Raw genomic sequence first — 17,882 nt, forward strand, 5'->3', positions numbered from 1 at the left:
ATTCCGGTCAAGGGCATGTACCTTGGTTGCAGGCACATCCCCAGTAGGAGGTGTGCAGGAGGCAGCTGATCGATGTTTCTCTCTCATTGGTGTTTCTCTCTCATCGATGTTTCTAACTCTATCACCCTCCCTTCCTCTCTGTAAATCACAGCCCTAGAATAACTTTTTCTTAATGTGTTTTTATTTTTTTTAGTTAGGTAAGTTTTAAAACACATGCTCTATACTGATATATATTTGTTAAAGAATACATTGTGCAAGTAACCTGTGAATAGGCATTTTATTGAGCAAATGTATTAGTTAAATGTGTAGTGATAAGAGAATTATTAAGGATTATATAGTGTGTTTATAAAGATAAAAGTTGCCTGTCAATTTTTAAATGCATCTGTTGGTTTGTTTGAGTTTTGTCTTCTGTTTTTTTAATGTATGGTTGAGGAAGGAGTGATGACAGTTAGTTTCATTTTGAAGTCTAGAAAGGAATTTTCTGAAATTTTTTTCCTTTAACTTTTTAATTTTTGTCAGTAGTAGACTGATCAATACATTGATTTTTGCTGTTTTCAAAGATAATGGTAATAGCCACTCTGAACTTTTTAGACTTTTAAAAGCTGGTTTCTGGTTTTCCAGATATTTAAGTAATCATTCTCATTTCTAAGGATTTTAAAATCAGTAACGAAAATTTTTTTTATTTTAGATAGGATTTTACTTTAATTTTATGACTTTTATAGCATTTTTTGCTCTATTTAATATAATTTTTATATCTAGAAAAAATTTAATATATAAATTATTTAGATTACCACTAAAACTAGAGAACATTTCTAAATTAAATATTGCACTGGAAATTACATTGATGGAGAAAAAAGGAGAATTGATAATTTGTATTAGCTCTACTGTTATAAGAATGAAGCATGTCTTCATTGAGAACCTATGGCTTAATAGTTAAGAGCACTTTAAATTCTGCCGCTTCTTGCTAGTTGGCTTGCCTTTGGCACATTACTCTTCCTAAGTCTTTGTTCTTCAGTCAAATCAGTTTGGTGCAAGAATAAATAAGATAAATGTATATAAATCACTTAGTCCAGTGTGTGTATATGTGTGGTATGTAGTACCAACTGTAGCTTTTCTGTATACCATTCTCTTTGAGCAACTGTCATTATAAAAGATTTTTTTACATATATACATATAGTAAATCTGTTAATTCTACTAAATGTGGTTAATTTCTAAATTCTATAGACTAACCATCCTATCCTAATAGATAAAATATAAATTCAGATAACATGTTATGCGGACCTTCATAGGATGTTAACATTAATCAAACTAAAATTATTTTCCATTCCAAAGCTGTAAATATTTGTTTTTCATTGTCATATTAATCATAAGTAATAATTTATTAAATTAATAAATATTTTTTTTTCCTGTTGTTAAAGATATCCTATATTTGAAAATCCCTACCCTTTGAGTATACATGAATCCCCTGTTACATGTTGTGAATATTTTGCTGATTGTCCTGTGGACCTTATTCCTGCACTTTATTCTGTTGGAGCTAGACAGAAACGTCAAGGTTACAGCAAAAAGGTACTGAACATGAATTTTAGTGTTTAATGTTACATTAATGCATCAGTATTTTATACTTATCATCTTGAAGTGTTTGGTAACACTGAATCCTTTCAAGAGAAAATATAAAGAAAATCCTTCTTGGAAACAAAGTATGTTTACTATTGTCATAGATATATATGAAGATGTATGGTATGCTTGGAAGTTGCTTTATATAATAATCTTTTTTTTTCAGGAGTGGCCCATCAATGGAGGTAATTGGGGTTTGGGTGCTCAGAGTTACCCAGAAATAATTATTACAGGGTAAGTAAAAGTCTATTTCACCAAATAAAACAGTAATAGCTAAATATAATTAAGACTAAATGAGCATGACTAAAAGTGCTTTCCTTTATATTGTAACATAGTAAGAAATAAGTTATTGTCTGTAACCTGACAATTTACCCTAAATTTTATCTTTTTTCTCATATTGGTAACTACCTTTAAAATAACAATATATTTCAAAGAAAGTAAAACTTTAATTTTTTCCCCCATCACATTCTTAACTCATTTGCTTTTCATAGGCATGCTGATGGGTCCATTAAGTTCTGGGATGCTTCTGCAAGTAAGTATTTTGAATATTATTGATAAATATTATTTTAATATTATATGTTATACAGTCTTTGCTTGTATACTACCTGTATTGTAGTAATTACATAACCAACGTTTAATTTGAAATTTGAAGACTATAAATTTAATGCCTATTTATTAAGTATTTGAATTTAGGATTTTTAATAGACTGAAGATATTCTAGAGGATATTAATTAGCACTTCTTAACAGAAGTACTCACATTCTTTCTTCAACATTTCTTTAAACCATCTCTTCCTAACTCAGAGATAGGAGAAGCAGGCATATGTTTTAAATCAGGAGAAATTTGTAGAATAATTTTAATGCCTGATCCTGAACTTATGCCACAAAATTTGCATTGTCTTTTTGAGATATTTATGGTGGTTATATAATGGCAAAAAAGGAAACGATGCTTTGAATGGCTGATGTTTATAAAATATACATAGCAAGCACTCATAATCCAATTAACTCCAGATATATTATGCTTCATTTTATAGTAACATTAGATTATATTTATCTTTTGTAGAGAAAATATTATAAAATCATTTTAGGAAGCAAAATGTTCTTTATTGTTTTTATTCATGTTTTACAAAATCCTTTTGTTACTCATTTTTTTTCAGGTTATCTAAATTCATCATGATGTTGATTTTTTATTCAGTGAATACAATGAGTACACTTTTTTTGTATGTCAATGAGTACAGTGAATGCATTATCTAAACGTATAACAGAGAAATATAGACCTGGAATAAAAATATGGTTCAAATAAATATATACTATTTCCTTACATAGTATAACTGAGTAAATATTACCTTATATTTGTTCTTTTTGTATTAAATTATCTAACATATATTATCTTTTATCTAGTAACTCTACAAGTATTATATAAGCTAAAGACAGCTAAAGTATTTGAAAAGTCAAGAAATAAAGATGACAAGCCAAACACAGACATTGTAGATGAAGATCCGTATGCCATTCAAATCATCTCCTGGTGTCCCGAAAGTAGAATGCTATGCATAGCCGGAGTTTCAGCTCATGTCATTATTTATAGATTCAGCAAACAAGAAGTTATTATAGAAGTCATTCCGGTAATGCTCTCAGAGTTATTTTCATTGTCAGATGTCTGACGTTTTAAAATTTTTGAATTATTTAGAAGATTATTTACAGTCAACTTTGTCTAGAATTTTTAAAAACACCTCACTGTTTATATTGCCATCTTCCTTTTCTTTTGAAAAGTAGTATATTTTTATGCATATCTTCTTACTGAACATTTAAATCCTTAAATACATTATATGTTTCACTTGAAGAAAGCTAATCTTTGTATGAGTATACTCTAATTTGGTATTAACATATTAATAAATTCTAAAATCATAATGCATGTGTATGTGTGTATGTGTATACTTGCATACATACACACCATTTTTAAGAAGCTGAGTTAGAAACAACACTTTTTTTGGCTAAATCCTTCTTTTTAGAAATCTTGCTAATTTTTACTTTTAAAAATGTTCTTTCCACTAAAGTGTATCTGTGTGTATAAACTGTAATAAAATGAACCATATTTATTGGGAGTAAGTAAGCTACCTCACTTTTACAACAGATGCTTGAAGTTCGATTGTTATATGAGATAAATGATGTGGAATCCCCAGAGAGTGAACAGGCACCACCTCTGTCAACACCAGTGGGGGCTGTCAGTCCTCAGCCCATCCCACCTCAGTCTCATCCTTCCACCAGTAGCAGTTCCTCTGATGGCCTTCGAGACAATGTCCCTTGTTTAAAGTAAGTTCTAAAAAAAATTCAGATGTTTTGGAAATTATCTTTTAATTTAGATAAGTTATATGCATTAGCAAAACTATGGTAACATTTTCCTGTGCTGGAGTAAAATGGCATAAGAACAGGTCTATCTGTGCTTTATTTTGATTGATCCAACTTATTTTTCTGTGACTTCAAGAAGAATATGATTGTATAGCATGATTTTATCCTTAAAGTACTAAGGTTTTATCTTTTTTTTGCCATTTTCTTTTTTTTTTAAATCTTTATTGTTGAAAGTATTACATATATGTCCCCTTTTCCCCTTCATTGACCTCTTCTAACCCATCCACCCCAGGCCTTCACCATACTATTGTCTGTTTCCATGGGTTATGCATATATGCATACAAGTTCTTTGATTGATCTCTTTCTACCCACCCATTCTCCTCCGCCTTCCCTCTGAAATTCCACCATCTATTCCATGCTTCTATGTCTCTGGATCTATTTTGTACATCAATTTATTTTGTTTATTAGATTCCAGATATGAGTAAAATCATGTGAGACTACTCTTTCATGTGATACTTCCCCTTCTGGAACTCCTATTATGTGAATATTATTACATTTCATGTTGTCCCACAGCTCCTGTAAGCTGTCCTCCTGTTTTTTAATTGCTTTTTCTTTTGGTTTTCTGAGTGATTTTTTTTTCAACCCTGTCTTCTAATTCACTGATCCGATCTTCAGCTTCCTCTAATCTGTTGTGTTTTCTTTCCGCTGTGTTCTTTATTAGTGCTGTGTCATTCTTTATTTCCGACTATTCTTTTTTCATAGTCACTATATCTTTACTCATGCTGTTGACATCTTTGCCATCATTATTCTGAACTCGATGTCTGATAAATTTCTTATCTCCATTTCATTTAGCTCTTCTTCTGGAGAATTCTCTTGTTCTTTCATTTGGGGCTTGTTTTTTTGTCTCCCCATTTTGGCTGCCTGTTTGGGTTTGTCTGGGTATTAGGTAGATCTGCTACTACTCCCAATCTCTAATCCAGGACAATGTCACACTCTGTGACTAGCCCTGAGTACCCTGTTTATAGCTATCAGTATACCATAGCTTGTGGCTCCCTTTTCTGGGACTGGGACCTTTGGAACAGACCAAGATGTGCACTAGGGTCTGCTTTCCCTAGCCTCAGGCCCCAGATTATATCAGGCAAAGACTCAAAGCCTCTAGAGACCCACCTCTATCTACAGCCCCATTGACCCTCAGTCTTGATTAGCCTCAGGCTATTGGCCACAGGGTGGGGTGAGATATCTTCCAACAGGGTGGGGCAACTGCCTCCCCCCAACCCCCACAAAAACCACGTGGATAGCAAAGGTTCGCTGGAGAAAGATTTCCTCCACAGTGTGAGGGAATGACTCAGCGTAGGAAATCGGGGTGGCTGCCCTCCAATCTCCAACCCCAGGTCCCCCAATGCTAACTGCTGCTTACACAGCTCCAATTCACCCTGCCCTCCCTCTTTTGGAGCCCAATGTGAGTGGCTGCACATGAAATTTTGTGCATTGGCCCTTTAAGAGGGTGTCTGCATTTCTAGCCATCTCTACCTGGCAGACAACAACCCTGTTGCTTTTCACAGCCAGATGTTATGTGGGCACCTTTCTCATTTCTAGTGTTCTGGGCTGGGAAGCCCAGCTTGGGGATTAGACCCCAGAGTTCTCAGTGGGAACTTCCCACAGCTGAGATATCTCTCTAAAACTTCAGCTGCTGTCTGTGGCAGCCTGGCCAGCCCTTTCGCTCCTCCATCCCTCCTACCAGTCTCTATGCAGTCTCTAGTTTCCACCCTTGGTTATCAGGGTTCTCTCATCTCATCTTCAGTTGATTTTTCATGGTGGTTTTTCTGTATTTTAATTGTATTTCCAGTTTGGTCCTGGGAGAGTATCAGTATATCTTTCACTTACATTACCACCATTTTGGAATCTTAAGATTTTATCTTTAAATAATGCACTAGTATGGTTCTTTCCTCTCTGTCTATAGCTTAATCTTCTAAACCATTTGGATTTATATGTGGATGAAACCTGTGTTTAGACAGCTTTCTGCCATTCTGTTTATTTAGTCTTTTGAGATTCAGTTGTTTTGTAATAATTTTCTTGTCTTTTTCTGAATCTTTTTCAGCACCACAATATTATTTAAATGCCTTTATTGTAGCATTTCAGATTTGAATACATTGTTTTAAGTCAATTTTTAAGTCAGAAATATAGCCAAATTGATGTTACAATAACTAATATGGGATTTTTTTTTAATACAAAGTGTCTTTGTACCTAATTGTGTTTTTTAGAAGAAAACTTTTAAAAACAGCTATTTTGCTTATAATGTTTTATGTTATTACTTAAATATTTTAATTTTGCTTTTGCAGGGCATTTGTCCAGAGATCGTTGTTTTGCAACCGCAAAGCGTCCAAACATTATTTTAACATTTAAAATATATTTGTTTAAATTAAGGAACTTTTTATAAAAGTTCAACCTCTTGTCTTAAAAAGTAAACAAATTAATTTACATGTATCAAAGCATTAAAGTGATAACTTGCATGTAATCATTGTAGACATAAAACATAACAGCTACCCTCTCCCCATTTTGTATTTTTTAAATCTTACATATTCTGTAATTTCTTGATCTGGTTTCTAAGTTTTTACCAGTTGTAGATTGTGCAGCAGGTTTGGCTGTCTTATTTTTGTTTAAAAATTTTTTGTTTCTTCATACTGGGTAAAATAAGAATTTCATGAGTTTTGTATCTTCATCACGTAAGTCTTCAATGTGCCCATTTATGTACTTCTAAAATTATCCCTAATGGCTATTACTGCTCTTGAGAATCTGTTGTGATGCACACATTAAATAAGCCAGAGGGAAGGTGGACACTTTCTTGAACCTCACCTAATTCGTCCAATGAGAAAATCGTACACTCAGACTCTTCAGCTTACACTCATGTCAACTGAAGCTGTTGTTGCTGGAGATGAAATGCTGCTCAGTCTTTATTTCTGTGTGTCATGAGATGGACAGCTGCAGAATAGTGGGTTTTCCCTGGAAAAAAATCAGAACTTCTGCCTCTGCCAGTGCACAGTCCTGAGTGTATTGCCTTGCAGACTTTGCATAGGTAATGACTAACTCAATTATTAGGAGTACCCTTAGCGATTCACCTTTACTCTGAAATTGGGAGAACATACTGACCCTTTTCTTGTCCAGAGTGAGTCTAGCAAATATCACAGTAAAAGTTCCAGTGTGATGGTCTTCTTTACTAGAAGTAGCAACTAAATGATTCAAAAAGGTTCTTACCTCGGAGTTTGGTGTCAGGAGGTTCAATATTGAGTAGCCTGCTGTTCTTCTTTTATACACTGTTATTCCAAGATAGAATCCTCAAAATTGTTGAAGCAACCACGCTTTGCATATGTTTTAAAAGAGCAGATATTGGAGAAAGAATTTGGGTCATCAAAAATGTTCTCACTTAGCCCTGGCTGGTATGGCTCAGTTGGTTGGGCATCATCCTGTGCACCGAGAGGTTGCCTGTTCAATTCCTGGTCAGGGGCACGTGCCCTGGTTGCAGGGCTCAATCCCCAGTATGGGGTGTGCAGGGGGCAGCCGATTAATATTTCTCTCTCATCCATGTTTCTAGCTCTCTCTCTCCCTCTCTCTTCCTCCCTCTCTAAAATCAATAAAAAACATACTCAAATAATCAAAGTATATATTTTTTGGTAGAAAAAGTCACATACAAAAATAAATTGCTCATGTTTTTTCCCCCTTCATTCTTTAATTTATGTTTTGGGCCAGTTTTCATTTAGTTAAACCATATTTTAAGTTTTAAGTCTGCTTTTGTAATTTGCATTTTTCTTCTTAATGCCTGGGCTGCTGCTTCTCCTCATTCATCTCCCCAGCCCTTCCTGTCCTCCTTTCATCCCTCCCTCCCCTTCTGCCCACTTCTCCCTTTCCTCAACGCTCCCCTCGCTACCTCCCCAACTTTATATTTGTAACTTACATATGATTTCTTATTTTCTTTACTTATGTACTTGTTTGATCTCTAACTAGATTAAATGCTTTTAGAGGATAGAATTCTGATTTTTACTTTTAAAAATATTCTAGTACAAGTTATTTTGTGTAGGTATTTTTGCATGACTCTCTAATTACATAGGCTAATAAGATATAAAATGTAACATGTTTTTCCTTATTCTAGAGTTAAAAATTCACCACTTAAGCAGTCTCCAGGTTATCAGGCAGAACTAGTTATTCAGTTGGTGTGGGTGGGTGGAGAGCCACCACAACAAATAACCAGCCTGGCGGTCAACTCTTCCTATGGATTGTAAGTACAATTTATGTGTTTCTCAGTCTCTCCATAGTATTTCATATATTTTTAATAGACATGATGACCTTTATTATCGTATCACTTAAAAAGTTATTGTATAACTACTTTTAGACCAAATTCAGTATTTATTTGGAACATAATTCTGTTCTGAATTAGTTATTCCTGGTATGGTTATATTGCTTCCTAATATCAAATTAAATGACTCATGGACCTGTGAATTATTTGAGATAAAGGTTTAAAGTCACTATATCCTCACCTGGATATACTCTCAGAAATTTCTTATGATTAATCGGTATAGTAGAGGTCTAATAGCATCGACCCAGAAGACTGTATTATAAGCTGAATCTATAAATAGTCAACCACAGCTATATAATTTGTTCTATTTCCAAAGTTAACTTGCATAGACTATAAAAGCATAGTAGTAATATTTTAACAAAGTATTCATCTATAGTATAAGTATACTTATTAATTCATGCCTTCAAGTATATAATGTTAATTGTACATACTTTATAATGTTTGTTTTAAAAGCAACATTGTGATATGAGAAACCACATGCTAACTGTTCAGTCCCGGGGCTATTTATCATGTGTAGGTCACTGTCTCCTTCCTTGATGCTAGCCCTACGGACTTATTCCTCCTCCCTCTTCCTCCTTGTAGCTGTTACACCGACTCTATCTCTTGCAGTTGTGCACCCAACTAAGACTGGCTATAGTCTGAAATAGTTTTCTTTCATGTCTTTTATTTGCTGTTCCACAATGTAAGAACACAAACCTCCTTTTTAATATTTTACTGCCCACAACCATAAAGGAAACAAAGAATAAGAAAAAGAAACAATAGGAAGTTTCAAAAGAAGTTGCAATCAGTTGATCATAGGCCTCATTTGACTCACAGTTGTATTTTATTTAGCCTTTTTTTTGTGTATTTTTAAAATTTGAACTTGTTGCCAAGGTTATTTACTCTAAAAATCTATATTTAGAGTTTCCACTGAAAAAATATGATTATCTGAACCATTTCTCCATTGTTGCTTGGCAAAAGTCATTTGGAACTGAGTTGAAGTTTTTCCTCTTCAGATGAGAGGTAGTAGTACACTATCCAGTTCATCACCATCCTTACCTGCTTGTTGTACTTACTTATATAGCCCTTCTGTACATTTCAGTTTTCAACTCCTGGCTTAAGGATCTTAAAGGAATAAAATTTATTTATTCATTGTTGATTACCAAAACTTTTTCAAAGATACAGTCCCCTACTTTCTCATTGGAAGGGAGTGTCTTCCCCTGAGAGGCTCAAAAATAGATGTCACATTGCCTAGCATAGGAATTTATGTCTCTGCTCAAGTGCCAAATTATTTTTTGTTAAAATTTTTTAATGATATTTATTTGTAATCATTAATGTCTGCAAAAGATCTACACAGTTCCACGAGAAGCTGTATATCACCTGTATTTTTTTTTGTCTCTGAAAAGCTTTTGTTTAAAGAGGAATTTTCTCTAAGACCCTTCATGCTATCTTTTTAGCATTATAGACTACATATTCTTGTAATTCTTATTTGTGCTAAAGTATTTGCTCTTTTCCTGTTCCAGGGTTGTTTTTGGCAACTGTAATGGCATTGCGATCGTTGACTACCTCCAGAAGGCAGTACTCCTCAATCTGGGCACTATTGAATTATACGGCTCCAATGATCCTTATAGGAGAGAACCCCGGTCTCCTCGTAAATCTCGACAACCTTCAGGAGGTAAAAGAAAAAAATCCTAAGTTTTAAGATTTCTATAAATTCTGAGCTTCTTCAGTGAATATAAGTACTTCCGTTAAATAAATAGCTTGTCTGATTTAGTCTGTAATACTAAACTGTCAAAAACTAATAAAGGTTTGAGCCTCTTTTTTTGTTTTGTTTTGTATTATTAGATTTTGCTTTTGTTTTTAATATTCTAGGATTTTATTTAACATTGGGAAAGAACCCCAGTATCAAACTTCTTTAGCTAAATTGCAATGACAGGAAATTTTGTCTCATTATTATAGACCAAAAGTGTACTTCAAAGTTTTCCCCCTTTTATTGTGAGGCCAACAATTAATTTTTTCAACTATTTAATTAAAACGAATTATTTCCCGTGTGAAAAAGTACATGCAAAAGTGAATTTCAGATCTTCAGTCTAGTGTTCTCAGATAGCCTTGATTCAGTGCAAACCCAGATCCATTAAGAATTTTCTTTATAGCATTGTTTTGTATTTGCTAGATAGTTTTAATTTTAAGTGTTTTAATACCAGTAACTATGGAACACATAGATAGTTAGCTGTCCGTACCAGTACTCCTCACTTTGTTTTTCTTTAACCTCACTGCACACACAGAAAATTGCATTGGATCTTTGTCACATTAAGGCAGTGGTTCTCAGCCTGTGGGTCGCGACCCCTTTGTTGGTTGAACGACCCTTTCACAGGGATTGCCTAAGACCATCCTGCATATCAGATATTTACATTACGATTCATAACAGTAGCAACATTACAGTTATAAAGTAGCAACGAAAATAATTTTATGGTTGGGTCACAACATGAGGAACTGTATTTAAAGGGCCAGAAGGTTGAGAACCACTGCATTAAGGGTATGTTAATGAAGTTTCCAGCAGTAATTGGCCTGCAGGCTCCAGTCACCCCAGGAACTCCCCTCCTGTACCAAGGATTGAAGGGAACACTGTATTGGACAGGTTTAACCCATGTGTAGAATGCCAGTGCACACTGGAAAGCTCTGGTTTACACTCCCCAACTCAGTCCTGCTGAAGTCAAATTCTCTCTGAGATTCATTTCTCAGTTGCTCTCAGGACATTATTGGCTAATGCTACCTGTGTCACAATTCATGAGAGAAGAAAAAAAGGTGATGGCATGTAGACCTTAGTATCTTGTTGAATTTTTCCCCCCATTTTTGTTTGTGTGTGTAATCCTTTTGTCATGTGTTGTCTTCAGCAGAAATTGTCCCAGACATACCATTCTAGTATCTTTGTTTCCTTGTTTCCCTCCTGCTTTTCATTGCTTCACTAAGGTGTGCTGATTGTGACTTTTTGCATGTGCGGCCTTTCTAGCTTTTATTCTGACTCTCTGAAAAAACTCCATTATTCTTTTTTAAGTAAAATCATGGCATATTTACTTTTGTCTATAAAATTGTTGTTTTTTCCCCCCATTTATTTTTTGAAAAGCTTATTAAATAATATATCATTACTTAAATTCATCTCATAGTATGTATATGAAAATGGCTATTGAAATGTTTGTATCCCAGTCCAGATTCTTTATGCAGAAACTAATATTTAGTGTTACAAAGTTAGAACATTGTCTTGAGAGAAGTTTTTTGGAGTGATCCAATACTTTTAACAATTTTACCACAAATCCATAGAAAAGTTTTATTACTCCTAAAATTAATTTCTATTTTCCTTGATAGCTCATTGTAGTTTACATAAAATTGCTAGAAACCAAATACTTAAATGTATCCAGGGATAAAGACCAATTTTACATTGTACTTTAAAAAATATTTTTTCTTAAATTTCACAGCATTCTACTTTATTCTGTAGTAAACCCTATATTGTCCGTATTATTCTTTGATTCACTTTATGATGAAGAGTTAGTCCTCCTGTGCCTAAACATCTGAGTTTTTCTTTATCAGTTTCAGATATTTAATTATTGTCACTATGCTTGCTTTAATAATATTTAGGATATTTTAAATTAAAGTTATTTTAAAATATGCCTTAACATTAAGAGTATGTTTGTCTTAATTTTAAAGTTAAATGGAGAGTAATTGGTACTAAAATTCTTTAATTGCAATAATATAAAAATGATAGTATATATTTTATAATATTTTCTTGAAGTGTAGCCCAAATATTATCAAACTATTCTTCTGTCTTTTTAATAGATCAGTTTGAATAGAGAAATTTTTGCTATCAATAGATGCTAATATATTTTCATAAATAATAAGATGTCACTTATTAAATTATTTTATAAGATAAAACATTACTGTTTAAGTATTTCATAGCTATATTAAATATAATTGAACCATTGACTAAAATATACAGTGTTTTTATAATAAAATTTATGAAACTGTCACAGGGACAAGTCCTGTTGAAGTATTTCAACTACCCATATATTTGCTAGTTTTAATTCTACTAAAAGTGAAATGTGATAATATGTGTCTAATTTTGCTGCCCACTTTTTCACTCCATGAAGGACACAAAAGAAAAATTTCTATTCTGAATATATTCTAAACTCCAAATAGATCGAATTAGTAATGTGAAAGCAATAGACTTATGAGAAAATGTGCTTACTTGGTGTTGGAAGTTGATAATTATAAAGAAGGTCTAAACTTTAGAAAAGATATTTTCAAAATATATGAGAGGAAGCTCTAAAAATGAAGTTTTTGACTATACAATTGCAAGTACTTTCAGGTAGGTTCAATATTTTCAATAAGATAGAAAAAGATCTGCTCTCTGAGCAACTTTCAAATATGCAATACAGTATTATTAACTACTAGAGGCCCGGTGTACGAATTCGTGCACCAGTGGCGTTCCCTCAGCCTGGCCTGTGGGATTGAGCTGAAACAGACTCTCCAACAAGCCCCCAAGGGATCCTGGATTGTGAGAGGGCACAGGCCAGACTCACTTATTAGCCAATGAAAAGGGTAGCGGTCGTACGCTAATTACCATGTTTCTCTTTTATTAGTGTAGATTTATGAAACTGTCACAGGGACAAGTCCTGTTGAAGTATTTCAACTACCCATATATTTGCTAGTTTTAATTCTACTAAAAGTGAAATGTGATAATATGTGTCTAATTTTGCTGCCCACTTTTTCACTCCATGAAGGACACAAAAGAAAAATTTCTATTCTGAATATATTCTAAACTCCAAATAGATCGAATTAGTAATGTGAAAGCAATAGACTTATGAGAAAATGTGCTTACTTGGTGTTGGAAGTTGATAATTATAAAGAAGGTCTAAACTTTAGAAAAGATATTTTCAAAATATATGAGAGGAAGCTCTAAAAATGAAGTTTTTGACTATACAATTGCAAGTACTTTCAGGTAGGTTCAATATTTTCAATAAGATAGAAAAAGATCTGCTCTCTGAGCAACTTTCAAATATGCAATACAGTATTATTAACTACTAGAGGCCCGGTGTACGAATTCGTGCACCAGTGGCGTTCCCTCAGCCTGGCCTGTGGGATTGAGCTGAAACAGACTCTCCAACAAGCCCCCAAGGGATCCTGGATTGTGAGAGGGCACAGGCCAGGCCAAGGGACCCCACTGGTGCACGATTGGGGCAAGGGAGGGATGTGGGAGGTTGCCAGCCAGGGAGGGACCATGGAGGGCTCCAGGGTCCGATTGGCCGGACCCCAGCAGCAAGCTAACCTACCAGTCGGCACGTCTGCCCCCGGTGGTCAGTGCACATCATAGCGACTGGTCAACCGGTCGACTATCTGTCCCCTGATGGTCATTGCACATCATAGCATCTGGTTGACCTGTCAACTCTCTGCTCCCTGGTGATCAGTGCACATCATAGCAAGCGGTTGAGCAGCCTTAGCCTATCATTTGCATATTATGCTTTGATTAGTTGAACAGACAACTGGAAGACCGGACACTTAGCATACTAGGTTTTTATTATATAGGATAGTCACTGTGTTATATATTACATCCCCATGGCCTATTTTTTAAACAGGAAATTTGTACCTTTGACCCATTCACACATTTGCCCCATCTCCACGTCTCCTCACCTCAGGCAATCACCAATCTGTTTTTTCTATCTCTGAGCTTGTGGAGATTTTTTTTGTTTTGTTTTAGTTTTTGTTTTTTTGGTTCACATATAAGTGAGATCATAAAATATTTTGTCTTCCTCTGTCTAACTTATTTCATTTAGCATAATGCCCTTGAGGTCCATCCATGTAGTTGCAGATGGCAAAATTTCATTCTTTTTAGTGATATTTCATTTTCTTATCCTATGCATTCATCAACGGATACTTAGGTTGTTACCATATATCACTACTATTTAAAGACCTACCATCATTTATATATAAGCAAATATTTTGTCAGAGATTAAATGCATACCTATAATTTCATCTATCACTTTAGAACTATAGAAACTAGATTTTCCAGAAACACTAGTTTGATGAACTTTGAAAAGCTTACTGATTGTCATTCAAAAACTTTCTACCCAATGAAGACAAATAATATAATGTTCAAAATAGAAAACACTTCTAATAAACCAATTCGGTACTCAGTGTTTTCTGAAAATATTACTGTAAGTCTTAGCTTTCTTGGTGACTGTAGACATTGTGACATCATGTCTTTTACCAAAGGAATGGAAAAGCAGATACTGGTCGTGTATCTACGTCAGCGATTTTCAACCAGTGTGCCGCAAGAATTTTTTTTAAATATATTTTATTGATTTTTTACAGAGAGGAAGGGAGAGGGATAGAGAGTTAGAAACATTCATGAGAGAGAAACATTGATCAGCTGCCTCCTGCACACCCCCTACTGGGGATGTGCCTGCAACCAAGGTACATGCCCTTGACCGGAATCAAACACGGGACCCCTCAGTCTTCAGGCCGACGCTCTATCCACTGAGCCAAACCGGTTAGGGCAAGAATTTTTAAAACATGCAATACCTGACTGTTTAGTTAGGGTCACTGACCTCTTTCCCCTTAGATTGTAAAATAATAAAATGACAACAGCTAACACAACAATAGCCATCGGGTGTGAATGAATCCAAATTATACCTATTTTTTTGTCAGATCCACAAAAATACATATTTTGGTGTGCCACAAAATATTAGTAATTAGTTTATGTGTGCCAATAGATGAAAAAGATTGAAAATCACTGGTCTATATGATACCTAATTTTTTGAAAAGCCCAGATGTGTAACCTCTTCTCTGTTGCCCAACTGTGCCAAACTTTTGATGGGCTTATTTGTAATTTTTAAAGAATATGCAGAAATTCTTTTCATTTGAATCACCAAATTAATATCCATACTAATTATTTACTTTGCATTTGCAGTGTCTTTTACTTCTTGTCTTGCTGTGTTTTCTCCTCTGAATTTAGGCCATGCTATAGGTAGATTAGTTTTATATAATTCACTTATTCCTGTAAAAAGAAAGTAGTTCTCTAGAGCTTTTTAAAAAGGTGATGGCATAGTTTTTAAGAGGTGCCACTTTGCAAGATAAGTAATGTGCAGTATTTTAAAATTAATGATTTGGAGGTCCAAAATATATGTTTAATTACTATTCAAAAATATGTAAGGGAGATGTTAGAACTATACATAGGGGAAACCACTTTGAGTTGAGGGTCCCTATGATGTAACAATCACCAGACTTATTACCAGTATTTATTCTTCAAGAGAAATCCAATAATAATTATATCATATGCCTCTCAAATTACTGATTTTAAACAAAGTCTTGCATTATGTCTAATGTTTCTTGAAGAATAGCAAATTATTTCTTGAAAATTCTGTTTTTTATTTGTTTAACTGATGATTGCTGTATTAGTTTGAGGTGTTTTAATATCAAGATTTTCTTATGTTTCTATCTCAAAACTATTGAGCATAGTAGCAGGTGTTTATTAATCTTCTGGGTTTTTTAAATGGCCAGTCATTTAATGTGTACTACAAATAGTAGATAAAACTGCGTTTATATAAATTTGTGATGTGACTTTGTTTTTGGTTTTGTTTTTTAGCAGGTCTGTGTGATATTAATGAAGGGACTGTAGTCCCAGAGGATCGCTGCAAATCTCCAACTTCTGGTAATTTGAGTTTTATTTCATTAACAATTATAATTCTACAAAAATCAACATAGCATGTCAGTATTCCGTTTTATAGGTACGGATTTAAAATACAACTGTAAGAAGCTTTGGTGTCGAATATTTATTCTTAAAAATCATTTCAGTATTTTTTGCTTTTTCATTAAGTGAAAAGAAATGCCCTAGATAAAAATCTACAGCTATTACCTATTAAGAGTCATATAGCTATTTACTTAGGTTTGTACTAGTTATACATTTTTTAGAGATAATAGATTTTACTTTTTACCAGTGGATCAGATGGTTTAGTTATCTAACCTTGTCTTTGCTTTAGGCATGCCTGTCATCATTTGGTAGAAGAATACTCTAATCCTCATGTCCATTTAAATATGAAAGATTTTTAACATTTGTACTCTACTGGTGACTGTCAACAATTAGAATAATTGAAGACTATTTATATTTATTCTTATTTTTTATAAAAGTAATATTTAATATAATTTTATAGCTATATTAAAGCAGTTGTCATTTTTATTTATATATAGGTCTTTATGTAACCTATTTATATATTGGTATTTTAGAGGAACTTTTAGTAGCTTTTCAGTCTTCATAAGATTAAGAGGATCCTGAATTTATTATGTTTTCAGTGGATTGAAACTTCGCTAATCTTTAATAAAGTTGACTTCATAATTTTAGCTACCATATTTATTAAATCATTCTGGTTGGAAATTTTCATCAACTTTCTACTAGAAAGATTGTTCTTAACATAAGGTAAATTGTTCTTAGATTCTGATCCTTAGCTGGTTCTACTACATCAGAATTCTAAGAATGGGAAATATTGAGAAGTATATTTTACTTTACTCTCTAATACTTCAGTTTAGCATTTTATTAGTTACAGGACTTAAAAAGGTTTTCTTTTTAATTGCATTTTCCTGATATTGCACAAGTGAACCATTCCTTAAAATATATCTAACTTCTGGTTTTCTTGAATCTTTAAATTTTATATTTAAATTCACTTATCAGACTAATGAAATATATTGAGCCATAGAAATCATTCACATAATTAGCACCTAATATTAAGTCTGAGCATTGGTAGAATAAAATTTGAGTGAATGATATGGAGTAGAGTAACTGTATTTTCCACCTTACAGGACTAGAGTTATTTCAGAATAAAATTCTGTAAACCTACCCCTTTGACACTATATTGTTAATAGCTTGTATCTTCCACTGCTTGTCTGTTTTTAAATAGTTAATAGCAGTCTTTGCTACCTATCATAGGCCAGTTGTCTTACTATTTGTAACGTTTGCCTTCATTCCTATTAGCATTCTAATAAGGAAATAAAGGGATAATTTATATGAACACAATCCTGCTACTTTAGGATGGTCAGAAAAGAAAAATGGCTGGAGTGAGTTTGAGGTGAATGTGAAGAACCACAAGGGGATCATGTTATTAAAACCCTGGAAAGTAGTAATTAAATTACTAGCTTCAAATACTTTCTGTAGTGCAGTAGAAAATAAATAAGACAAATAGTTAAATGATACAGTATAGATTATTAAAACCAATATAGTTAATAGAAAACTCTTTGTATCAATGAGAGAAGAGGAAATGTATAACAGTGGGTTGGAAGTTAAAATGAGTTCCTTAAATACTAAAAAGGACCAATGTTATGGAAATGAACTAGAGGCCCGGTGTGTGCCCTCTCACAGTCTGGGACCCCTCGGGAGATAACCACCTGCTGGCTTAGGCCCGCTCCCCGGGTGGCAGATGGCAGGCCCGATCCCTCGGTGCCTGCCCCACCTCCCCGGGTCACGCACACGGCAGGGCCGATCAGGGGGTTGGGGCGCTGCCCCAGGTCGGGTCGCACACGGGGCCGATCAGGGGGTTGGGGCCCCGCCCCGGGTCA

At 34.1% G+C, this 17,882-nt stretch overlaps 1 protein-coding gene across 8 annotated transcripts in view; it reads left to right on the plus strand.

Moving 5' to 3' along the window:
- The window catches only part of STXBP5 (syntaxin binding protein 5 (tomosyn)), a 157,778-nt gene that overhangs the window by 98,542 nt on the left and 41,354 nt on the right, over positions 1–17,882 (plus strand). For all 8 annotated transcript variants that reach the window (XM_014531295.1, XM_014531296.1, XM_014531298.1 and 5 more), the window contains 8 exons: positions 1,419–1,566; positions 1,781–1,848; positions 2,106–2,146; positions 3,014–3,234; positions 3,744–3,922; positions 8,103–8,228; positions 9,809–9,960; positions 15,922–15,987. In XM_014531295.1, coding sequence (XP_014386781.1) covers positions 1,419–1,566; positions 1,781–1,848; positions 2,106–2,146; positions 3,014–3,234; positions 3,744–3,922; positions 8,103–8,228; positions 9,809–9,960; positions 15,922–15,987 — 1,001 coding nt within the window. The remainder of the gene's footprint in view (positions 1–1,418; positions 1,567–1,780; positions 1,849–2,105; positions 2,147–3,013; positions 3,235–3,743; positions 3,923–8,102; positions 8,229–9,808; positions 9,961–15,921; positions 15,988–17,882) is intronic.

The sequence above is a fragment of the Myotis brandtii genome, unplaced genomic scaffold (assembly GCF_000412655.1).
Source record: "Myotis brandtii unplaced genomic scaffold, ASM41265v1 scaffold8, whole genome shotgun sequence".
NCBI classification, from domain to species: domain Eukaryota; kingdom Metazoa; phylum Chordata; class Mammalia; order Chiroptera; family Vespertilionidae; genus Myotis; species Myotis brandtii.